Source organism: Heptranchias perlo, chromosome 11, assembly GCF_035084215.1.
Source record: "Heptranchias perlo isolate sHepPer1 chromosome 11, sHepPer1.hap1, whole genome shotgun sequence".
In the NCBI taxonomy this organism is placed as follows: Eukaryota; Metazoa; Chordata; class Chondrichthyes; order Hexanchiformes; family Hexanchidae; genus Heptranchias; species Heptranchias perlo.
Window position 1 is genome coordinate 8,378,530 of NC_090335.1, and position 26,024 is coordinate 8,404,553.

A 26,024-nucleotide genomic window follows, 5' to 3' on the forward strand; every position below is an offset into this window, starting at 1 on the left:
CAAGTCTCTGGAGTGGGGCTTGAACCCATGATGCAGAGTCTCCCAAACATATAATTTTAGAAAATGAAACATTATTATAAATGTGCCCGTAAGGTTGATATCGGATCTGCAAACACTACTAGACTTGCCATAAGTTTATCTCGCATGTTATTTAATATGTTTATGATGGTATACCTGGTAAACAATGTGATAATAAGCGAGCTCAGCTGCATCACTTGATTAAGCTGCTGTGGCTCAGTGGTAGTACTCTTATGTCTGTTCAAGTCCCACTCCAGAGACTAGGGCACAAGGTCTAGGCTTACACTCCAGTACAGAGCGAGGGAGTGCTGCACTGTCGGAGGTGCCATCTTTTAGATGAGACATTAAACCGAGGCCCCGACTGCCCTCTCAGGCAGACGTAAAAGATCCCATGATACTATTTCGAAGAAGAGCGGGGAGTTCTCCTGGTGTCCTGGCCAATATTTATCCCTCAACCAACATCACTAAAAAAAACGTATTATCTGTTCATTATTATTTTGCTGTTTGTGGGACCTTGCTATGCGTAAATTGACAGCCGCATTTCCTACATTACAACAGTGACTGCACTTCAAAAGTACTTCACTGCCTGTAAAGCGTGTTGGGACGTCCTGCGGTAGTGAAAGGCGCTATATAAATGCAAGTTCTTTCTTTCTTTCAACGGCAACAAGAATTTGTTTCCTACTTTTTTTCCAGACAAGTTTATTCTAAATGGTTCTATACCTGTAGGGGTCGTCCATCCTCCTGTCCGATCATGTTTCTCCACTCCAGCAGGGAGCGCTGTAAATGATCGAATCCAGTTTCCCAAAGCCGGACGTGCCCGCCCATATCCACCGTCACCACACCTCCAGCTCCCATGGACGCTATCAGGACATCTGTGTCTGAGATCTTAGACAGCCACTGAGCGTAGGGAGAGATGGAAAGAGCACTGCAAGAAAGAAAAGCACAACAGTACCAGTATAGCCAGCCCAGTCTAAAACTACTGGAGTCCAATTGGCCAGTTCTGAGCCAGATGGTTGTGAGTTCAAGCCCTACTCCAGGAGTACGCTGACACTGTGGTGACAATTTTCCAAATGGGCCCTCCAGACACGGAGCCTCCTCTGCCTGGAGTGCATATCAGGAAAGGCGGGCGCACTCCCCACCGATTTCATCCATTAGTTGGCACTTGTACCTGAAATAAATATGAGCTGATTAATATCCCCTAAAATTAGAGCTAGGCAGTTCAGGGGTGATGTCAGGAAGCATTTCTTCACACAAAGGGTAGTGGAAATCTGGAACTCCCTCCCCCAAAAAGCTGCTTAGGTTGGGGGTCAATTGAAAATTTCAAAATTGAGATTGATAGATTTTTGTTAGGTAAGGGTATTGATGGAGTTAAGATACAGATCAACCAGGATCTCATTGAATGGCGGAAAAGGCTCCAGGGACTGAATGGCCTACTTCTGTTCCTTTGTTTCTGAAACTATTCCATTTAGTAGTTTCCTCACCTTGGAATGGGAATATATTTAATCTTTTTGGAATTCAGATCTGTTACTTCCAAGAATCCTGCAGTGTTTGGAGGCTTCACATCTACAAGAAAAGAAAACAAATCAATAGCACATCACAGGGTGATTCAGGCCAGTCATTGGCCACTTTAGTCCCACACGATTCTTATTTAAGGTGAATGAGCAGCAACACTCTTTGAAAAACAGATCACAAGTTACACACTGATACCCATTACTGTCAGTCTTTCCCATTTTCACATCCTACCTGCTAATTATGATAGTGAGATTTAATTAGAAAAGGTCACCTGTAATTCAGCAGCAAGATGTTCAAAATTATGAGGGGTTTTGATAGAGTAGATAGGGAGCAAGTGTTTCCACTGGCAGGAGGGTCGGTAACCAGAGGACACATTTAAAATAATTGGCAAAAAAATCCAGAGAGGAGATGAAGAGAAATTTTACAGCGAGTTATGATCTGGAATGCACTGCCTGAAAGGGTGGTGGAAGCAGATTCACTAATAACTTTCAAAATGGAAGTGGATAAACACTTGAAAAGGAGAAATTTGCAGGGCTATGGGGGAAAGAGCAGGGGGATTGGTCTGATTGGATAGCTCTTTCAAAGAGCCGGCACAGGCACGATGGGCCAAATGGCCTCCTTCTGTGCTGTATGATTCTGTAAGAACCCATTATAACATATTCATTATTACATGCTGTACTCAATACGTGGTACACTGCACACAGAATTCAGCTGATCAAAGTACATTCACTCAGTTGTAGAAAGACCAGTGATATTAAATGAATTAACTATTCTTTTATCCCTTTTTGTGCAATGTCCTTATAGATAATACCTTCTAAAAACAGCACAGTAATGATGCTAATCACTAGTTCAGGATTCTAGTGGAAAATATGAAAGGGAAAAGGCTTTTGAAAGAAAGAACTTGCTTTAATAGTGTGCCTTATCATGTCCTCAGGATAAGCCAAAATATTTCACAACCAATTAATTACTTTTGAAATGCAGGCACCGCTGAGCTATGTTAACAGAGGAGATGAAGGGCCAGTTAATCCACGATGTTGGTGGAGGGAGGAATGTTGGCCAAGACATTAGCTGAATTCCCTGCCCTTCTTTCTAATATTGCTACAGGATCTTCAATATCCACCTGAACAGGCAGACAGGGCTTCAGTTTAATGTCCCATTTGAAAGGCAGCACTTCCCAGCAATGCACTACTCTCCCAGAATTACACCAAAGTGTCAGCCAAGGTGCTGTGCTCAAGTCCCAGAGTGGGGCTTAAACTTATGACCATAAATTATCTTTTGTCAAATTACAGTACAATTTAGAAAACAAGTTTAAAAAATTCAAATCCCTTAAATATTTAGTATTACATAGAATTACATGGAAATTACAGCACAGAAACAGGCCATTCAGCCTAACTGGTCTATGCGGTGTTTATGCTCCACACAAGCCTGCTCCCACCCTACTTCATCTAACCCTATCAGGATAACCTTCTATTCCTTTCTCCCTATCATATTTATCTAGCTTCTCCTTAAATGCATCTAAACTGTTCGCCTCAACCACCCCATGTGGTAGCAAGTTCCACATTCTCACCAGAAAGGTTTGAGATGCAAGTAATGTGGTTATTTTATGGCTACATTCACTAGGATTACACTTGTCAGCAAGGGATTAATTAATAGAGATAGCTGATCATGCTAAAAGGCCAACAACTTACATTTATATAGTGTATCTAATGCAGACAAATGTCCCAAGTTGCATCACAGAGGTGAATAAAAGGACACTGCGCCAAAGAAGGAGATTAGGAGCGTTGACTAAAAGCTTGATCAAAGAGATGAGGTTTTCAGGAGGGTCTTAAAGGAGGAGAAAGAGTGAAGTGGAGATGCAGAGGGGTTTTGGGGGGAAATTCTACAGCATGGGATCCGGGTGGCTGAAGGAACCAATGGTGGGGCAAAGGAAGTGGGAATGTATAAGAGGCTGGAGTCAGAGGAATGGAGAGATCTCGGAGGGTTGTAGGGCTGGAGGAGGTTACAGAGATAGGGAGGGGCGAGGCTATGAAGGGATTTAAGCACAAAAATGAGAATTTTCAATCTGAGGCAGTGGGAGACCGGGAGCCAATGCAGGTCAACAAGTGCAGGGGTAATGGGTGAGTGGGAGTTGGTGCAGCACAGGATTATGGACAGTATGAGTTTCGGATGAATTGAAGTTTACAGAGGTTGGAGGATGGTAAGCTGGCCAGGAGAGCTTTGAAACAGTAAAGAGGTGACAAAATCATGGATAAGGGTTTCAAGCAGCAGATAGCCTTAGGTAGGGGAGGAGGTGGACGATGTTCTGGAGATGGAAGTAGGTGATGTTTGTGTCTAAGAAGATATATGGTCAGGAACTCAGCTCAGGGTTGAACAGAACATAGAGGTTGTGAACAGTCTGGCTTAGGTTAAGATAGTGCCCAGGTAGGGGGATGGAGTCAGTGGTAGCGGTTTGGAGTTTGCAGTCGGGACCAAAGACACTGGCTTTGGTCTTCCCAATGTTTAAAACATAGAAAATAGGAGCAGGAGTAGGTCATTCGGCCCTTCAAGCCTGCTCCGCCATTCAATATGATCATGGCTGATCCTCTATCTCAATACCATATTCCTGCTCTCTCCCCATACCCTTTGATGCCTTTTGTGTCTAGAAATCTATCTAGCTCCTTCTTAAATATATTCAGTAACTTGGCCTCCACAGCCTTCTGTGGTAGAGAATTCCACAGGTTCACCACCCTCTGAGTGAAGAAATTTCTCCTCATCTCAGTCCGAAATATCCTACCCCGTATCCTGAGACTGTGACCCCTCGTTCTGGACCCCCCAGCCAGGGGAAACATCCTCCCTGCATCCAGTCTGTCTAGCCCTGTCAGAATTTGATATGTTTCAATGAGATCCCCTCTCATTCTTCTAAACTCGAGTGAATACAGGCCAAGTTGACCCAATCTCTCCTCATATGACAGTCCTGCCATCCCAGGGATCAGTCTGGTGAACCTTCGCTGCACTCCCTCTATGGCAAGTATATCCTTTCTTAGGTAAGGAGACCAAAACTGCACACAATACTCCAAGTGTGGTCTCACCAAGGTCCTGTATAACTGCAGTTAGACATCCTTGCTCCTGTATTCAAATCCTCTTGCAATGAAGGCCAACATACCATTTGCCTTCCTAACTGCTTGCTGCACCTGCATGTTTGCTTTCAGTGACTGATGTACAAGGACACCCAGGTCCCTTTGTACATCAACATTCCCCAATCTATCACCACTTAAATAATACTCTGCCTTTCTGTTTTTCCTTCTGAAGTGGATAACTTCACATTTATCCACATTATACTGCATCTGCCATGTATTTGCCCACTCACTCAACTTGTCTAAATTGTCTTGAAGCCTCTTTGCATCCTCCACACAACTCATGATCCCACCTAGTTTCGTGTCGTCAGCAAACTTGGAAATATTACATTTGGTTCCCTCATCCAAATCATTGATATATATTGTGAATAGCTGGGGCCCAAGCACTGATCCCTGCAGTACCCCACTAGTCACTGCCTGCCACCCCGAAAGGAGGAATTGCAGCTCATCCAAGATTTTCTGTTGTACTGGAACCAGTGGAGGGGTCACGAAAGATGGCAAAGACTTAGAGCTGAGTGTCATCAGTGTACATGTGGAAGCTAACCCCATGTTTGCAGATGATGTCGCTAAGGACAGCAAGTAGTCAAGGAAGAGAAGGGGGTCAAGGACAGATCCTTGAGGAACTCCCGAACTGACAGTGCGGGTGGGCAGGAGGGGAAGCCATTGTTAGAGATAATGTGTTCTACAACTGGATAGGTAAGAGTGAAACCAGACGAGTGCAGTCCCACCGAGCTAACAATGGAAGAGAGGGATTGGATGAGAATGATGTGGTCATCTGCTGAAAGCAACAAGGAGGTCAAGGAGGGATAATGCATCATTGTCACAGTCACAGAGAAAGTCGTCCTTGACTTATGTTGGGGCCATTTCAGTGTTGTGGGAGGGTTGGAAAACTGATTGGAGAGATTGAAACAGCGAGCTGCGGGAGAGATGGGCACAGATCCGCGTGGCGAAAACATGTTCAAGGACTTTGGAGAGGAAAGGGAGGTTGGAGATGGAGCGGTAGTTTGTAAAGACAGAAGATTGAAGTTGCTTTTTTTTTGAGCAAGCGAATGATGATAGTGGTTTTGAAAGGGAGGAGGACAGTACCTGAAGAGAGGGAACTATTTACAATGTCAGCTAGCATGCGGCCAGGAAGGGAAATGGGGTGGTTAGCACTTTAGTGGGAGTGGGGTGCAGAGAGCAGGAGTGGGTCTCATGGCGAATGTTGAAAGCTACGAATGTGGTTCTGTTCTGACCTGATTTGTTTTTTAGACTGGGAGCCTGACATGACGATACTTCTATCTGAAGGGACCGTATGCTGCACCTCAGCACCGCACTAACCTTTTGGGTAGATTTCACTTAGAGGCACCTCTCCGGCAGCAACAGCTCGAATCACCTGGTTTGTTCCTGTCAGGGTTACGCAGTTGGCCTGTTTCACATTCCCAGACTGACTGCTCCTATTGAAGAAGGTATCCCCTGGGGAGCCAGCATCACTGCTGCTCAACGGAGCCCTTCGTTGCCACGTGTACACCTCATTGGGAGACTGCAGGGACACATTCCAGTAGTAAGTAACCAAGGATTTAATCAGCATAAAATTAATAATTACTAAAAGAAAACAGAAAAGCTGGCCAGAGGCTCTCATTATCTGTGCAGTTGTCATTAAAGTGTATTTCGATAGTAAACCCGACAATGCAATTTCCTTAAATTTCTCATTGATTAGAAACAAAGCACACATAACACAAGTAGGAAACTCGATGGGCATGCAGATTGGAGGAATAGGGCGGTTGGTGCACTTGTTTCTTGGAATTCCCCAGAAAAACGGGAAAGGGGGGGGGGCGGGGGTTCAAATTATGGAGACTTTTGCATTGATTCACCAACTCGTTTTCCCATTGAGCTGCCGTACAAAGTTTACACATTGAAGTCTGAGTAGACTCAGGCTGCAGATTTATTTTGAGCAAGAGGTGGTAGCGGTTTTGAAAGGGAGGAGGACAGGATCTGAAGAAAGTAATAAATTCTTGTTCGATGGATGGTGGGATTGGTTGGGTTGGATGGGGCCAGATTGTGGGGTGGGTTGGGTTGGGTTGGATGGGAATGGACGGTGGCGTAGTTTAGTTGGGATAGGGCTGGATGGTGGGATTTGTTGGGTTGGATGGGCTAAGCGATGGGGTAGATTGGGTTGGATGGGCTGAGTGGCAGGGTAGGTTGGATTGGATGGGCTGTGAGGAGGGGTAGGTTGCATTGGATGGGCTGAGTGGTGGGGTAGGTTGCATTGGATGGGATGAGTGGTGGAGTAGGTTGGATTGGATGGGCTGAGTGGCGGGGTAGGTTGGATTGGGTGGGCTGAGTGGCGGGGTAGGTTGGATTGGATGGGCTGAGTGGTGGGGTAGGTTGCGTTGGATGGGCTGAGTGGTGGAGTAGGTTGGATTGGATGGGCTGAGTGGTGGAGTAGGTTGGATTAGATGGGCTGAGTGGTGGGGTAGGTTGCGTTGGATGGGCTGAGTGGTGGGGTAGGTTGCGTTGGATGGGCTGAGTGGTGGGCTGAATTGTTGATGTTCACAAGAGTCAGTTCATTTACTTTCAGTACTTCCAGTTTTTAAAATCAGTAACATGTTCAGAACGGAAAAAACAGGCAGCAGGTTTATTGAGAGCCACTTATGCATCGTAATTTGATGTAAAGAGCCTGCTCCATGATTGGAGATATACGGGCAGAGTAAGCAAACATTAAGTCGTGCCCTTAAAAGTAGAAACTAAACATCAGGACTGAAATTGTGCTGGGCAACCTCGCGAGGGGCGAGTTGGAGATCATGCAGTAACACTGGCGCCCTGACACTGCACCCACCGGTGGGCCCTGACGCTGCACCCACCGGTGGGCCCTGACGCTGCACCCACCGGTGGGCCCTGACGCTGCACCCACCGGTGGGCCCTGACGCTGCACCCACCGGTGGGCCCTGACGCTGCACCCACCGGTGGGCCCTGACGCTGCACCCACCGGTGGGCCCTGACGCTGCACCCACCGGTGGGCCCTGACGCTGCACCCACCGGTGGGCCCTGACGCTGCACCCACCGGTGGGCCCTGACGCTGCACCCACCGGTGGGCCCTGACGCTGCACCCACCGGTGGGCCCTGACACTGCACCCACCGGTGGGCCCTGACACTGCACCCACCGGTGGGCCCTGACACTGCACCCACCGGTGGGCCCTGACACTGCACCCACCGGTGGGCCCTGACACTGCACCCACCGGTGGGCCCTGACACTGCACCCACCGGTGGGCCCTGACACTGCACCCACCGGTGGGCCCTGACACTGCACCCACCGGTGGGCCCTGACACTGCACCCACCGGTGGGCCCTAACATTGTACCCATCAGTTGCGCCCTAACACTGCACCCACCACTGGCATCCTAGCATTGCATCCACCACTGGCGCCCTAACACTGCACCCACCAGTGGCAATGCTCCACACCAGCAGTGCAGCCTCGCCATTTCACCCATCATACATGCACGTATGTGTAACATGCTGATCACTGATTCCTTGCATCCGCTCTGCAACGCTTGCATTCTCAATTTCTGTTTGCATGTGGCGCAGTATCTCAAGTTTCTGGAGCAAGAGGGGCTGCCCTATGAGATGAAGCATCTGGTACTATCAGGGATTGTTTTAAAGTGATAACGTGCACTGTTTACAGTGCGAACACTCCGTGTAGTCTATTTACTCGGATTCCAGATCTGCGCTGTGTTCGGGCGTGACATGTTCAACTTCGATTCATGAAATGGGCTGGCCATGTGCACGGGTAATGGAGTCAGGAGTACATGATGAGGATGGAGCTGCTTTTTCAGCTTCTTTGCATGTTTCTAAGCATGGGTATAAAGAGAAATAAATACAAATAATAAATTGTGGGAGTGTTGAACAGGCGAGAACAAAGGAAGATAGAAGACAAAGTCCTGATCACTTAAGAAGATGTGGAGATGCCGGTGATGGACTGGGGTTGACAATTGTAAACAATTTTACAACACCAAGTTATAGTCCAGCAATTTTATTTTAAATTCACAAGCTTTCGGAGGCTACCTCCTTCCTCAGGTGAGGGAGGGTAACTCCTCCTTCCACATCGTTCACCTGAGGAAGGAGGTAGCCTCCGAAAGCTTGTGAATTTAAAATAAAATTGCTGGACTATAACTTGGTGTTGTAAAATTGTTTACACTTAAGAAGATACATTGGGATAGATTTTCAACCCAGGCGTAGAACTGGTGAATCGACTGCCCGTTACAGAAACCACTGATCCTCCTCTCCATTGGAATCAAGTTAAATGGAAATGAAAACCGGGCGTTTTCTAAAACAGGTGGCCGATCCACACAGTCAGTTTCATACCCAGGCGGCAAGTTGAAAATCAACCCCCTTCACTTGTCAGGTAATCACTCAGAGACAACTGGAAACTGCAACATTTCTTACTGAACTGAGACCTGCTCCTTCGATCTGTGCCTTACCATTAGATCGGGAAACCCGACAATAATGGTTGCATAGCTGCTTTCATCAGACAGAATCCGATTTGGAGACACAATCTTCTGGCCCAGGGCTGCGCTCAGGTTTTCTGAGGGTAACTCCTCCTTTGACACTGTACAGGGGCTTAAGAGCTCATGGGCTGAAATAAATGGAAGAAAAAGCTATCAGTAGTGTGTCATGAACAATCGGTATGGAATCAATAAATCAAACAGGTGTCATTTTGCACTCAGTTGGTTGCACCCTCACCTCTGAGTCAGAAGGCTGTGGGTTCAAACCCCACGATAGACTTGGCTGACACTTCAGTGTAGTACTGAGGGAATGTTCCATCGTTAGAGGTGTCACCTTTGGGATGAGAAATTAATCCAAGACCTCTTTTGCCTACTCAGTCGGGTGTAAAAGATCCCAAGGGGCTACTGGAGAAGAGCTGAGCACTCTCCCTGGCCAATATTCCTCCCTTAACCAACACTGCCAAAGCAGATTATCTCACTTGCTTTTGGTGAGATCTTGCTGCATGCAAATTGGCTGCTACGTTTGTCTACAATAATAAGTCACTACACTTCAAAGGTAATCCATTAGTTGTGAGGCGTTTTGGGAAGTCCTGAGGATGGAATAAAGTGTTATGTCCTCCATAAACTTGAGCTCATCCAAAACTCTGTTGCACGTATCCTAACTCGCACCAAGTCCTGTTCACCCATCACCCCTGTGCTTGCTGACTTACACTGGCTCCTGGTCCGGGAACGCCTCAGTTTTAAAATTATCGTCCCTTGTTTTCAAATTCCTTCATGGCCTCGCCCCTCCCTATCTCTGTAACCTCCTCCAGCCCTACAACCCTCTGAGATCTCTGCGCTCCTCCAATTCTGGCCTCTTGCGCATCCCCGATTTTAATTGCTCCACTATTGGCGGCCATGCCTTCAGCTGCCTTAGCCTAAAGCTCTGGAATTCCCTCCCTAAACCTCTCCACCTCTCTACCTCTCTCTCCTCCTTTAAGATGCTCCTTAAAATCTACCTCTTTGACCAAGATTTTGGTCACCTGACCTAATATCTCCTTATGTAGCTCAGTGTGAAATTATGTTTGATAATCAGTCCTGTGAAGCGCCTTGGGACGTTTTACTACGTTAAAGGCACTATATAAATGCAAGTTGTTGTTGTATATAAATGGAAGTTCTTTCTTTAAATAATGTAAGTCCGATGGCAAAAGAAAACAAAAATCCCTTTCGTGTTAACAATATAATTCACCCTCAATTCTGATCCAAGACAAAACAAAATACTGCGGGTGTTGGAAATCTGAAATAAAAACAGAAAATGCTGGAAATACTCAGCAGGTTAGGCAGCATCTGTGGAGAGAGAAACAGTTAACATTTCGGGTCGATGACTGTTCATCAGAACTGGAAGATGCTGGCGATGAACAGCTTTTAAGCAAGTCTTGGACATTCTGTAACCATTTACACCTCATCCTCATGTTTGTCCCATTACCACCTCCACTTGCCTTGCACCATAACCCCTTTTGTCATTTAATCACTCTTACCCTCCACCCTGTCACAGACCTTTGCTTTTGTTCTTTCCCCCACTCCCCTTTACCCTGATTCTGTATTTGCTTATTAACTGTTCATCGCCAGCATCTTCCAGTCCTGATGAAAGGTCATCAACCTGAAACGTTAACTCTGTTTCTCTCTCCACAGATGCTGCCTCACTGGCTGAATGTTTCCAGCATTTTCTGTTTCTATTTCTTATTGAAGATAATTGGGCCATGTAGTCCGAACACCATGATGGATTTTCATTTCCTCTCAGCTCATTCTCAATTGTTACTGATGTGGAGATGCCGGTGATGGACTGGGGTTGACAATTGTAAACAATTTTACAACACCAAGTTATAGTCCAGCAATTTTATTTTAAATTCACAAGCTTTCGGAGGCTTCCTCCTTCGTCAGGTGAACGATGTGAAAATGAAATCCTCGAAATGAAATCGCATTTATAATTCACAGAACAATACTTGGTGATTACAGACAGTTTTTTCAACTGCCCGTTGCCAAGGCAATCAGTGTGCAGACAGACAGGTGTTACCTGCCAGGTCTCAGAATATACAATTGTTACTGGTCATTTCAGGCCTGTGTTATTTTGGGGGGGACTACAACTGATTCCTTTTTCAGCTTTTGCAAAGATCAATACCTGGCTGAAAGACATCACACCCCCTACCCCAAACCCCACCCCCCCCACAACTCCAAAACAATCCCCCTACTCCAAAACACCCCCCCACCCCAAAACACCACCATGGCTCCATAACGTATAATAATCCATCAGGTACTTGCTGAGAGGACTGTGAGATAAGAGATGTGACTAATAACACAATAGGTATGAATACCATCACTGCACATTTCACTTTGTCATTGGTGAATTATAAGTGCCTGACTTAGGGGCAGGAGTAGGCCATTCAGCCCCTTGAGCCTGTTCCGCCATTTAATTAGATCATGGCTGATCTGTATCTTAACTCCATTTACCCACTTTGGTTCCATTTCCCTCTTCTGACAGGTGAAGTAAAGAGATACTCAGTAAAATTCACCAGTTACACTGCCCCACTTTTTCCCAACCAAGTTTGAGGTATTCTACGAGAGGTGAGAGAGTAGCCCCTCACCGAGAGGTTCCCTGGATCCAGTGAGCAGCCTAGGGCTGCCAACTCGGGCTGGATATATTCCTGGAGGTTTCATCACATGACCTCCTCCCTCCAACTGCCCCCCACTTATTGGTCGCCCGACACGTGCATCCTCGCGACACCTTGCCTTCCCCCGGCCAACTGGAAAGTGAACAGATTCTTCATTACCCGGTTGGATGATTCTTGGCTACACTGATGCAAACGAATCAGAGTTCCTCAATCACTGACAGTGTTGCATAGCTTCCGACTGCATGGACCGAGTATTGGATGACAGTAGAAGGGTTAGTGAGGCTGACATCTTGAGATTTAACAGTCTTCAACCTGTCTGTGTTATAGTGAATCACTTGCACAGGGTAGATTGCACCAGGCCCTCTGAATGTTTTAGGGGGGTCGGGAGGTGGGAGGACTTGATCCCGACTGAAGCCAGGGGAGCAGTGGAAGAAGGGAACTGCAGAGGATGAGTGACACTTCAAGCCTTTTGTTGTAGTCGGTGTCATGGTGATTACCATGGTAATGGTAGCAACCCACACTGAAGCAGAGTTAAGATCTTCCTTGATGATATTGGTCCAGTTTGCCTTAGAGGAAGACCGACCTGATCCTCTGATCTGCTGATGCTCTGCCAGTGCTCCTGTGCCATGTGACGCTGGGACTTCTTTAACATGAACTGACATTAAAGAGATTGTTCAAGCTGCAGAGGGCCCTCAGTCCCTTCCCCTTGCCCTGTGAGTCAGTGCGGAACAGAGTCCTGATAATAGCTTCAATGTTTTACCCTTGATTCTTTGCACCAACGGCAATGCTCGAGTGTTGCATGGAGTTGGACCCCAAGGCCTTAGCACACGTGGGGTGTCCAGGGATACCACTGAGGTTCTTGCAACAAGGCCTGAAGTGTGACCCATCCTCTGCAATTCTCCTCCTTCCACCCTGGCTCCCTGGCTTCAGTCGGCATCAAGTCCTGTGCCCTCTCTCCCCTCCCTGCCCCCCCCCAAAAATTTAGTGAAGGAGACACTCGGCAAAGACACCATCGCAAAGTATCCACGTGCATTTAGTACACAAGCGATCTAAGGCTGCTCACAGCTCCTCGAGGCTACAAACACAAAGCGAATCTCTTCTGAGCAAATCACATACCTGCTGTGATCCCAAATCCCGTGCTGACTGGCTCCTCATTTATTGCATGCAGCTGACAAACTCCAGACAAGTCAGATTCGACATGCATTGGCTTCGTCAGGAGAAACTTCCTGAAAGTCGATAAAAGCAAGACTCTGTTAATAATTGGAGGAAGATAGATTAAAGGGTAAATGTTGTGAGGCTCTGCTCCCGGATCGGAGTGTCAAGCCTGGAACCAGTGCATTCAACTCACAGCACTCCCAGTTTCTCAGTGATCAAAATGACCTTCACAGAGAATGGAACCTTGTTAAAATTATTCTTGTCTTTGAAATGCATTTTATTGAATTTGAACTACAGAAATGTTGTTCCCAATTAGAATTATTGATAACGACACAGATTTATGATTTTTTACAATAACCCTTACTATCCCCCATCCCAGTTGCTCCCCCTGGAATGGCCCCCAACTTCACTCCCTCAAATCCCAGGAGTGCATCCTTAACTTTACCTGGGGCAAAACTGGTTTGGCCATCCATCAACAGATCTACCTGGACCCCATCGGGCACAATCAGGCCCGACGTGTCTCTGCCCAAACCCCTCTTAACCCCTCTGAGAGGGCATGTGGGGAGAGAGGAGAGAAACTAGAGAAAGACACAGATTTAGGGCTAGGAGGGAGCCCAGGGGAAGGTTTTGCTTGGCGGGCATGTCTGTCTGGCGGGCTTCCCTGCAGCAGAAGAGCACAAACACTCAAGGGATCATGGCCCCGTTTGAAACGTAGGTCAAAAAATTAAAATGGAGCAAAGTCTTTCTGTGAGGGCAATGAAAAGGTTAAAAAGAATAACAAATTTCTTTAAACAACAGAACTGTGCATGAGCGTCCAAGGTTATGTAACTTGGCGCAATTTCAAACTGGGGGGGGGGGGCGGGGGGGAAGAGGGGGAAGACACAAGAAATAAACATTAAAAGATTTTAGTATACAAGAGACCTAAGGCAAAATAAAACATTACAGAGATGTGCAGAAGCCATAGACTAGTGATAATGGGGGACTTCAACTATCCTAACATAGACTGGGATAGTAATAGTGTAAGGGGTAAAGAGGGGGAGGAATTTTTGAAGTGTATCCAGGAGAACTTTCTTGACCAGTACGTTTCCAGCCCAATGAGGAAGGAGGCATTGCTGGATCTGGTTCTGGGGAATGAGGTGGGCCAAGTGGAGCAAGTGTCAGAGGAGGAACATTTAGGGAACAGCGATCACAGTATCATAAGGTTTAGAATAGCCATGGAAAAGGACAAGAACCACTCCAGTAAAAGTAAAAATACTCAATTGGAGGAGGCCCAATTTCAGTGGGATAAGAACAGATCTGGCCCGGGTAAATTGGAATCAAAGATTGGCAGGCAAAACTGTAATTGAACAATGGGCGGCCTTTAAAGAGGAGATGGTTCGGGTACAGTGAAGGTACATTCCCACACGGGAGAAAGGAAGGGCAATTAAAACCAGAGCGCCCTGGATGACAAAAGAGATGGAGAGTAAGATGAAACAGAAAAAGGGATGTTTGACAGATATTACAAGTGAGAACCAGGCTGAATATAGAAAGTTCAGAGGGGAAGCAAAAAAGGAAATAAGAGAGGCAAAGAGAATAGATTGGCAGCTAACATTAAAGGGAATCCAAAAGTCTTCTATAGGCATGTAAACAGTAAACGAGTAGTAAAAGGAGGGATGGGACCGATTAGGGACCAAAAAGAAGATCTACGCTTGGAGGCAGAGGGCATGGCTGAGGTACTAATTGAGTAATTTGCATCTATCTTTACCAAGGAAGAAGATGCTGCCAAAGTCACAATAAAAGAGGAGGTACTTGAGATATTGGATGGGCTAAAAATTGATAAAGAGGAGGTACTAGAAAGGCTAGCTGTACTTAAAGCAGATAAGTCACCCAGTCCAGATGGGATGCATCCTAGGTTGCTGAGGGAAGTAAGGGTGGAAATTGCGGAGGTACTGGCCATAATCTTCCAATCATCCGTAGATATGGGGGTGGTGCCAGAGGACTGGAGAATTGCAAATGTTACACCCTTGTTCAAAAAAGAGTGCAAGGATAAACCCAGCAACTACAGGCCAGTAAGTTTAGCCTCGGTAGTGGGGAAACTTTTAGAAACGATAATCCGGGACAAAATTAACAGTCACTTGGACAAGTGTGGATTAATTAAGGAAAGCCAGCATGGAGTTATTAAAGGCAAATCGTGTTTAACTAACTTGATTGAGTTTTTTGATGATGTAACAGAGAGGATCGATGAGGGCAATGTGGTTGATGTGGTGTATATGGACTTCCAAAAGGCGTTAGATAAAGTGCAACATAATAGGCTTGTCATCAAAGTTGAAGCCCATGGAATAAAAGGGGCAGTGACAGGAAACAGAGAGTAGTGGTGAACGGTTGTTTTTCGGACTGGAGGGAGGTATACAGTGGTGTTCCCCAGGGGTCGATACTGGGACCACTGCTTCTCTTGATATATATTAATGATTTAGACTTGGGTGTACAGGGCACAATTTCCAAATTTGCAGATAACACAAAACTTGGAAGTGTAGTGAACAGTGAGAAGGATAGTGACAGACTTCAAGAGGACATAGACAGGTTGGTGGAATGGGCGGACACATGGCAGATGAAATTTAATGCAGAAAAGTATGAAGTGATACATTTTGGTAGGAAGAACGAGGAGAGACAACATAAACTAAAGGGTACAATTCTAAAAGGGATGCAGGAACAGAGAGATCTGGGGGTATACATGCACAAATCGTTGAAGGTGGCAGGGCAGGTTGAGAACGGTTAAGAAAGCATTCGGGATCCTGGGCTTTATAAATGGAGGCATAGAGTACAAAAGCAAGGAGGTTATCATGAATCTTTATAAAACACTGGTTCAGTCACAACTGGAGCATTGTGACCAGTTCTGGGCACTGCACTTCAGGAAGGATGTGAAGGCCTTAGAGAGGGTGCAGAAGATATTTACTAGAACGATTCCAGGAATGAGTGACTTTAGTTACGTGGATAGACTGGAGAAGCTGGGGTTGTTCTCCTTAGAGCAGAGGCGGTTGTGAGGAGATTTGATAGAAGTGTTCAAAATCATGAGGGGTCTAGACAGAGTAGATAGAGAGAAACTGTTCCCATTGGTGGAAGGGTCAAGAACCAGAGGACGTTGATTTAAAGTGACTGGCAAAAGAACCAAAGGCGACATGAGGATAAACTTTTTTACACAGCGAGTAGTTAGGATCGGGAATGTACTGCCTGAGGAGGCAGATTCAATCCTGGCTTTCAAAAGGGAATTGCATAAGTACTCGAAGGGAAAAAATTTGCAGGGCTACAGGGCTAGGGTGGGGGAGAAGGACAACTGGATTGCTCTTGCAGAGTGACGGCACTCGTTGGGGTGAATGGCCTTCTTCTGTGCTGTAACGATTCTATGATAAAAAGTTAAATCCAAACAGCAGAAACATGGGAAATGGTGAGAGAACTACAAATAATGTAAGACACTGTAAAGATCACTAGTGAACAGAATAGAGCCCCAAGGGCGATTGGCCCTCGCTGTAGGGGAAACAAATGGGCAACAAGATCCCAGGGGAACAGAGAACCTGAGTTGCCAGGCCCCCCAAAACACAAAGGCCTCTGGAAAGAAGCACCATTTTTAAAATTTGGAATACCAAACAGGCATCTGTCGCTGTTCCTTCATCGTCATTGGGTCAGTATCCTGGAACTCCCTGCCTCATCCCATCATGGCAGCACCAACTCCACACGGACTGCAACGGTTCAAGAAAAAGGCTCACCACCATCAGAATTTTGATCCAGCGACGATGAAGGAACGGTCGATATATGCCCAAGTCAGGATGGTGTGTGGCTTGGACGGGATCCTGGAGGTGGTGGTGTTCCCTTGCACCTCTTGCCTTTGTCCTTCTAGGTGGGATTGGGAAGTGCTGTCAAAGAAGCCTTGTCGAGTTACTGCAGTGCACACTGCAGCCACAATGTGCCGATGGTGAAGGGTGAAGGGAGTAAATGTTTAAGATGGTGGATGGGGTGCCAATCAAGCGGGCTGCTTTGTCCTGGATGGTGTCGAGCTTTTTGAGTGCTGTTGGAGCTGCACTCATCCAGGCAAGTGGAGAGTATTCCATCACACTCCTGACTTGTGCCTTGTAGATGGTGGAAAGGCTTTGGGGAGTCAGGAGTTGAGCCTCTCGCCACAGAATACCCAGCCTCTGACCTGCTCTAGTAACCATGGCATTTACATGACTGGTCCATTTGAATTTCTGGTCAATGGCGACTCCCAGGATGTTGATGGTGGGGGATTCGGCGATGATAATGCCATTGAATGTCAAGGGGAGGTGGTTAGACTCTCTCTCTTGTTGGAGATGGTCATTGCCTGGCACTTGTCTGGTGCGAATGTTACTTGCCACTTATCAGCCCAAGCCTGGATGTTGTCCAGATCTTGCTGTATGTGGGCACGGACTGCTTCATTATTTGAGGGGTTGGGAATGGAAATGAACACTGTGCAATCATCAGTGAACAGCACCATTTCTGACCTTATGATGGAAGAAGGTTATTGATGAAGCAGCTGAAGATGGTTGGGCCTAGGACGCTGCCCTGAGGAACTCCTGCAGCAATGTCCTGGGGTTGAGATGATTGGCCTCCAACAACCACTACCATCTTCCTTTGTGCTAGGTATGACTCCAGCCACTGGAGAGTTTTCCCCCTGATTCCCAATGACTTCAATTTTACTAGGGCTCCTTGGTGCCACACTCGGTCAAATGCTGCCTTGATGTCAAGGGCAGTCACTCTCACCTCACCTCTGGAATTCAGCTGTTGTGTCCATATTTGGATCAAGGCTGTAATGAGGTCTGGAGCCGAGTGGTCCTGGCGGAACCCAAACTGAACATTGGTGAGCAGGTTATTGGTAAGTAAGTGCCGCTTGATAGCACTGTCGACGAAACCTTCCATAATTGTTTACTTTTCCTCCATGATTAAAATTTAGATTTGGAAAGCTGAATCATCTTTAACAAATAGTAGTTATTCGAGCTAATCAGGAAAACGTGACATTTGATAGTTTTTTCTGCTATAGATTTAATGTATCTAAGACTTTTAACTATTTGGGTAGTTGATTTGGTAAGGATGAACTGGTACTGATGAGAGAAACAAAATTGAAGTGTCGATATGTACAGAGCGTTGTATAACAAGGTAATATGACTGGGGAGGTCATCTGAAATCATTTTTTTCCATTGGAGTACTGCAAACTCTTAAAATATTAAATGGTGTTTGAAACCACTTCAGATACACTGAATTTAATTCTCGAGGACTATCCTTGCTCTGTCATGTTTTCCTCTAAAAAAAGTATTTTCTCTATGTGCTAGCTCTAGATTAATAGCCTTTTGCATACACACAGGCAGGAAATTGTCAAAAAATGCTAGAAAACCTTTCTTCAGAAGAGACGTTAAACTGAGACCCCCTCTGCCCTCTCAGGTAGGTGTAAAAGATCCCATGGCACTATCCGTAGACAAGCAGGGGAGTTCTCCTGGTGTACTGGCCAGGATTTATCCCTCAACTAATATAATTAGAACAGATTATCCGGTCATTATCTCGTTATTGTTTCTGGGATCTTGCTGTGTGCAAATTGGCTGCAACATCTCCCTAAAATTACAACAGTGATTATACTTCAAAATACTTTGTTTGCTGTAAAGCGCTTTGGGACATTCGGATGTGATGAAAGTGCAGCCTTTTTCCTTTTGAAATGGTGCAAATACGCAAGGTATGAAACAGCAGTCAGCGTGAATAACCTATTGTCGGTGTCCACTAATTGATCTATAAGTTACATGAGCATACAGTCAAAACTAAAAGCAATGTGCTGTGCTCACTTGTTGGTTTTACTCTCCACCAGAAGCCATCTGTCTTCAGCCACCAAATGAACAGATTTAACGTTGATTGGCAGGGATATGGAATGGGCTCGACCCTCCAGTACATCCAACACATCCAGGGAACTCCTGTAAAACACAAGCGCCTGTCACTGAGCACACTGCTCCAATATGTTTTACACCAGTGTGTTTTTAATGACTGGCGAACAGATTGTCTTTTCCAATTCTCGGTCTCAAAAAAGCTGTGAAAATGCTCGGCGAGTTTCTGAAACTGAAAGTCACACATAGAGGTCGTTACACGTACACTACATGTACACTCAGTTCTCAATGTTCTCATTGGTCTCCTGCAATGTCGCACAAGGAGAATCAAATGTATGTTGGTCTACAGGCCAAGTGGGATTAAAGGCCAGCGGACAATTGGACCAGGCTGCACAGACGTAATTACACTCCCGTTTTGAATTCATACTTGTCCTTATTTTTATATTCCCATTTATGATGGAAACTGCCGATGTAAACTCGTCGTGCTGAAATGACATTCTTCTGCCATTGGTAGGCACTCTGTAAGTTTACACAGGCAAGTTGTTCTTGTTGTTCTCACCATTAAATGTGGACACAGGAATTTATATTGGGAAAAGTTGACAGGAAATGTGTGCAGATGCAAGAGTTTTAGTACATACACGCCAAATTCTGTGATTTCACCCTTATAAATATCAGTTCTGTCAACGTTGGCAACAGAAAGTTGTTGCAAGTTTAAAGATGTTGGGGCGACTTTAGGTGTGATTGTTTCACAGTTACCAGTTCCAGTCAAGTCTTTCTCTTTTATTCCCCTCAGTTTCCTCCCCTTGTCTCCTGAAGGTCCCGACCCATACTGGAGTATATTTCCACTGGCACTGGAAGCCCTCTGGTATCTTGTCTCAGTCTTCACATGTCTGCAGGTTATTCCGCTGCAAGGAGCATCACAAACCTTGATGATTTCCCCTCCAACACCCCCACATGGATAACTGAGCCTCACTGTTGCCACCCGAGCCGAGATTAGTTAATTGGCAGCAGAGCGGGGAGTGAACCCGGACCTGTCCCAGTCTGTACGGCTCAGGGGCAATTACTTCCCGAGCCCTCACACCCAACCAGTATCAGCGGTGGATAATTATTGGTGGAGAATCTGCCCAGTTTTTAAATCAGTGGGAAACCACGGGTAACATGCCTATGGTCGCCTGATATATATGGTTGGCAAGCAAAGTTCCCCACCAGAAACGCAAGCTTGGAAACACGCGTGGGAATATATTGCTTAAAGAAAGAGTCAATCTAATCGAAGAAAAAAGATTCTTACCCCTGCTCCTTGTAGAACACAAGCCAATTCTTGTGTGAAAATTCCCTGCACATTTTGTAAACATCCTACAAATGAAAAGGTAACAAATAATGTTAATGCCTTGCTTACAAATTTAAGTCCACAAATATTGGCCCAGAATTTGCTGGCAAACTAACGGCCAGTTTAATGGTGCTCGCTGTTATTAATGTGTAAATCGTCCAGCAACTTGTGGCGAGGGAGAGATACCCCGTGAATTGCGAGTCGCCACAAGCTGCTGGATGATTTTCGCAGCTCTGCCGTTGGTCTCGTGAAAACAGCAGCTCGCCCTCAACCTCCCAGTGAGTTTCAAGAACTTACTGCAGTTGCACATTAATTGCCCATTAAACTCGCCACAGAAAGTTAGGGCTGGTCTTTAACAGCGTAAATAACTTTTCAATGAAGAGATTTATGTTCCTGCAATGCCACTCAACCTCTCCAGACCAGAAAGGAGACAATTTAAACTGTGGAGTCTCATTCCTACAGATCGTAAGAGATTTTTAAAATTTTAATCTTTTTCTTCATTTTCCTTTTTGTCTCTTTTTTCCCTCTCTATAATCCAATCTTTCTTTCCTTCTCTCTATTTCTCTTTCTGGACCTGATTTGACTCTAATTCACCATATTTCTTTCTCCGCCGTTCCTCTGTTTCTTTCTCTATCCTTAAATCTCATTGGTTAAGGAGATAGACTGTTGCTGCTGTCGTTCACTAGGGTCCCAGATGCCCTGTTATCAGCTCGCACTTCCAGCAAGTTACAGGGTAAACATTTTTTGAGCTTGAGGGTGAAGAAAAAGTCTAACTAACGGGGCATGCCGCGAGATGCCCCACTCCAGCAAATTCTGGGCCATTATTTCTGAGCAAAACCTATCTCCATTCAAGAGACTCCATTACAACCCTGAAAAGTTGTGAAGAGGTAAATTAGAGAAAAACTATTTCCGCTGGTCAGTGAGTTGGTAACTAAAGGCTAGAAGTTTAAGATCATCATCAAAAGAATGAAGGGAGAGATTAGGGAAACATTTTTTATGCAGAGGACTATTAAGACGTGGAAAGCCCAATCAGAATCAGAAACTTAAAAAGGAAGTGGATTAATATTTGAGAAAGGGCAGGGGAATGAGAGTAAGTCAATAATTCTTTATATGATAATAGAAATAACATTTTGGAGTTTGTTCAATGTAACAAGCTCTCAAACTCTCAACCTCTGAAATCGCCGATTTCCTTCATCCCACCAATGGCGGCCGTGCCTTCAGCTCTCTAGGCCCTAAGCTCTGGAATTCCCTCCCTAAACCTCTCCACCTCTCGTCAAAACTTACCTGACCTGTCCTAATGTCTCCTTATGTGGCTCAGTGTCAATTTTTTGTCTGATAACGCTCGTGTGAAGCGCCTTAGGATATTTTGCTACGTTAAAGGCACTATATAAATGGAAGTTGTTGATATCGGCACTGCTCAAGAGTTCCAGCTCTTCAACACGCTCCCAACTATTAGCCTTTGTACGGTAAATACACCGATGCTGTACTCTCAGCTTGGAGCATGGGCTGTTGATAGGTTCCTTAATATTACAGCACCAATTCTACAAACCACACTCCCGTTGAGGAAGGCAACATTGCTGAATTTACTCACATTACAATATCCTAAGTAAAGTGCATTCATTACATAACGCAGTTTGGAAATCAGTGACTAAAGGTTTTCCTTAATCCATAGATCATTTAATTTGAAAAGATACAGACAAATGGAAAATCATTAATATTTGTCAGAGTGTACAAACTGAGTTGCTGACCTGGTCCTCTCTATTCGCCCACCATTTTGTTTTTTTGGGAGGTTCCTGTTCTTTTCCAGAGAGGATGATACGACTGACTGCGCCATTGGTCAAGTTCAATAGCAGGATCACGTTACTCTGTGAAAGAAAAACAAAAGCGTATGTTACATAGAATGTACAGCTCAGAAACAGGCCATTCGGCCCAACTGGTCTATGTTAGTGTTTATGCTCCACATGAGCTTCCTTCCACCCTACTTCATCTCACCCTATTCCTTCTATTCCTTTCTCCCTCATGTACTTATCTAGCTTCCCCGTCAATGGATCTATGATATTCACCTAAACCACTCCATGTGGTAGCGAGTTCCACATTCTCACCACACTCTGAGTAAAGAAGTTTCTCCTGAATTCCTTATTGGATTCATTACAAAGAATGTACAGCACAGAAACAGGCCATTCGGCCCAACAGGTCCATGCCGGTGTTTGTGCTCCATGTGAGACTCCTCCCACCCTTCTTCATCTAACCCTATCAACATACCCTTCTGTTTCCTTCTCCCTCGTGTGTCTATCTAGCTTCCCCTTAAATGTATCTATGCTAATTGCCTTAACTACTCTTTGTGGTAGCAAGTTCCACATTCTCATACTCAGGTAAAGAAGTTTCTCCTGAGTTCCCTATTGGATTTTAGTGACTATCTTATATTGATGGCCCCTAGTTCTGGTCTCCCCCACAAGTGGAAATACCTTCTCTACGTCTACCCTATCAAATCCTTTCATAATCTTAAAGATTGAATATGCTGGGACTCTTTTCTAGAGAAAAGAGTCCCAGCATATTCAATCTTTCCTGATATGTGTAACCTCTCATTTCTGGTATCATCCCAGTAAATCATTTTTGCACCTTCTCCAGTGCCTCTATATCCTTTTTATAATATGGAGGCCAGGGCTGTTCACAATACTCCAAGTGTGGTCTAACCAAGGTTCTATACAAGTTTAACATAATTTCTCTGCTTTTCAATTCTATCCCTCTAGAAATGAACCCCAGTGCTTGATTTGCTTTTTTTAGTGATTCAGTGTATCTGTACCCCCAGATCCCTCTGCTCCTCTACCCCATTCAGACTCTTACCCAGAGAGTACGTGGCCCCCTTATTATTCTTCCCAAAATGTACAATTAGTGACTATCTTACATAGGGTCCCAGCCTGTTCATCCTTTCCTGTTAAGTATAATCTGTCAGTTCTGATATATATTCGCCTCTGAACCACTTGAAATACTCACTGCTATCAAATCCAGCCTTAAAATCACTCACCAGCATCTGTTTCTTTCTATTAAATACAAGGGTAGATTTTCTGTTCCTAGTGCTCACCTGATGTAGGAACAGCCCTTGATAGGTGTGCAGAGTGAGCTCCTGAGGATGATTGGACCCATGCCAGGAGCCAGCCAAAGGGAGAAAGGCAATATCGCTCCCAGTTGCAGCTCTTAAAGGGCTGGACCCAGGATTTAGAAGGATGCAGCTACTTAAAGGTAATTGGCCACGTGTGGGTCTTGGCGACCTTTCCAAGGGTTGTGTGGGCCAAGAGAAGTGGCTGACAAGACAAATGCGGAGGCAGGAGATGCGAGGCCATGGACAAGTGGAGCTGCTGCTCCACAAAAAGGGAGACCCATTTCGGCAGTCCGTGATACCCTCATCAGGGAGCAGCAATGCAGCATGCCAGACAGGAGGAGACGGCCAAGCTTAATGCTGTGTACACTACCTGCAGGATCTGGGAACAAATGCCGAAGAAATAGTGCATAGAAAGTTACCATAGTACAGATTAAACAGTCGCACGCATCAGGTGGATGGCCCAACTATGCATGCCGCAAAGTGCTACCTGTCAATCTGCTGCACTTTTACTGCTGACCCATGCAAAGCCATCGAGGTCCCTGCCAAGCTACCCTGTGGTCAGCTCCTGAGGCCACTCTGGTCATCGAGGTCCCTGCCATGCTACCCTGTGGTCAGCCCGAGGCCACTCTGGCCATCGAGATCCCTGCCACACTACAGATTTCAATGAGCATTTAGTTTCTGCACCCCCAGTGCACTTTGCCTGGCTCACTGGGAGTGCAGAGGTGGGGTGAGGGGAGGGACGGGGCAATTTCTGGAGCAGAGCCTTAAAAGTGCAGGCCCAGCAACTTGCAGCTGCACTTCCTGTGGGGCAGCAGAAGGTTGGGATTGGACCACAGCTTTCGGAGGAAGCCGTGGAAAATAAGCACAAAATCGGACAGTTCCCAGAGTGCAAGCAGGACAGCTCCCTTTACAGAGAGAGGAGTATTGGACACTTTAAAGGAGGTACAGGCAAGGGGTATGAGGCTGTATAGGAAGAGATGGTGGAGCAGGCGAGTGTGGTCTGTGATGTTCAGGAGGACTGCCTCCCACATGAGGAAGAAATATCCTCAAGAAATTTGCCCAGGTACATAAGCCCTCTACTTAACTGTTTGTAATGGCATGCAATACCACGCCCGTACCACATAGATACACTTTCACCTTCATCAGCTGCATACTCACACTGTAATGATACCTTATCTTTACACATTCCTTGCCTTCACTGTTGGTGGGCAAGCCTCCCTCGAAACCCTTTTGCATACTGTCTATTCTTACAGTCCAGTCTAGGACTCACAGTGCCCCAGCTGCCTGGCTCTGACAGACCTCAGGAAACAGACGGTCTCTCATTCCTGCCTTCTCTTTGCAGGTCAAAGATGATGAAAACCGAAGGTCCCCAAATCTCCAGGCATTGATGCACCTTCAGGAGGCTTGCTGACCACCCTGCCAAAAGAGCAAAGGATCTACCCTATCTCAGGGGCCCCTCGGGGACATCCAGCACCCAGTCACTTCATCTCCTTCTCTCACTAGGGAGGCACTCTTAAGGAATGTTACCTTAGGTAGCAGGAAACACTCACTACATTACAACAGTGACTTCGCTTCAGAAAAACCGTACTTCATTGGCTGTAAAGAGCTTTGGGACGTCCTGAGGTCGTGAAAGGCGCTATATGAATGCAAGTCTTTTTCATTCTTTAATGTCACTAAGGGGAAGCATCAGAGAAAGAAAAAGTAGACCACAGCACAAAAAACTGGGCTTAGTTGGAAGGAATATGGCTGTTTGCGTTTTCTGGGAGGAGCGCTGTCCTTTATAGTGCGGTATATGTCTGGCTGTGCAGTGATGGTGGCTGTGGGATAGATTGTGTTAGTGTGTCAGGCCCGGGGAACCTGATCCAGGATTGTTTCCGCAGAGGGCAATGGCCGTGAAGTGGATTTAGATTATCTTCTGTCACAGGCCATCAGCATGTTGCTGCTCAATGGATGGTGACCAGTTAAACGAACTGGGCCTCGTTTGTGGGCCCCACCTCTGTTGTTGGACCGTTTTCTCCACATCCTCCATTTCACGAAGAGCTGGCAGAATAACCTAGCAGGAATGCCCGTGGCGTGGGTCAAAGTGCCTTGGCCAGGCGAGGTGGCAGGGATGCTTTGGGGTGGGGGAAGTCATGCTCCCAAACACATGTCTCCAAATGGCCGCTCCCGCGCTGCATTAAGTAAAAGTATACAGAGTCCCACAGACCTTCAAGCCAAAAAAAAACTTGCACAAAGAACAAGCAACAAGCTTACCAAAGTGAATTTTTTGAGGGGGTGACTAGGCGTGTGGATGAGGGTAACGCAGTGGATGTGGTATACATGGATTTCAGTAAGGCCTTCGATAAAGTCCCCCACAGGAGACTGGTCAAGAAGGTACGAGCCCATGGAATCCAGGGTGCCTTGGCACTTTGGATACAAAACTGGCTTAGTGGCAGAAGGCAGAGGGTGATGGTCGAAGGTTGTTTTTGTGACTGGAAGCCTGTGGCCAGTGGGGTACCACAGGGATCGGTGCTGGGTCCCTTGCTGTTTGTGGTCTACATTAACGACTTGGATATGAATGTAAAAGGTATGATCAGTAAGTTCGCTGATGATACAAAGATTGGTAGGGTGGTAAATAGCGAGGAGGATAGCCTCAGTCTGCAGGACGATATAGATGGGTTGGTCAGATGGGCGGAACAGTGGCAAATGGAATTTAACCCGGAAAAGTGCGAGGTGATGCACTTTGGAGGGACTAACAAGGCAAGGGAATACACAATGAATGGGAGGACCCTAGGCAAGACAGAGGGTCAGAGGGATCTTGGTGTGCAAGTTCATAGATC

General features: G+C 46.0%; 1 protein-coding gene across 1 annotated transcript in view; it reads right to left on the reverse strand.

Moving 5' to 3' along the window:
• vwa8 (von Willebrand factor A domain containing 8) overlaps positions 1–26,024 on the reverse strand; it is a 387,545-nt gene that overhangs the window by 85,725 nt on the left and 275,796 nt on the right. The window contains exons 30-37 of the mRNA XM_067992504.1: positions 21,854–21,970; positions 20,067–20,131; positions 18,743–18,868; positions 12,888–12,997; positions 9,100–9,254; positions 5,964–6,165; positions 1,500–1,581; positions 739–943 (exon numbers count right to left, since the gene is read on the reverse strand). Of these exons, the coding sequence (XP_067848605.1) occupies positions 739–943; positions 1,500–1,581; positions 5,964–6,165; positions 9,100–9,254; positions 12,888–12,997; positions 18,743–18,868; positions 20,067–20,131; positions 21,854–21,970 (1,062 nt within the window). The remainder of the gene's footprint in view (positions 1–738; positions 944–1,499; positions 1,582–5,963; positions 6,166–9,099; positions 9,255–12,887; positions 12,998–18,742; positions 18,869–20,066; positions 20,132–21,853; positions 21,971–26,024) is intronic.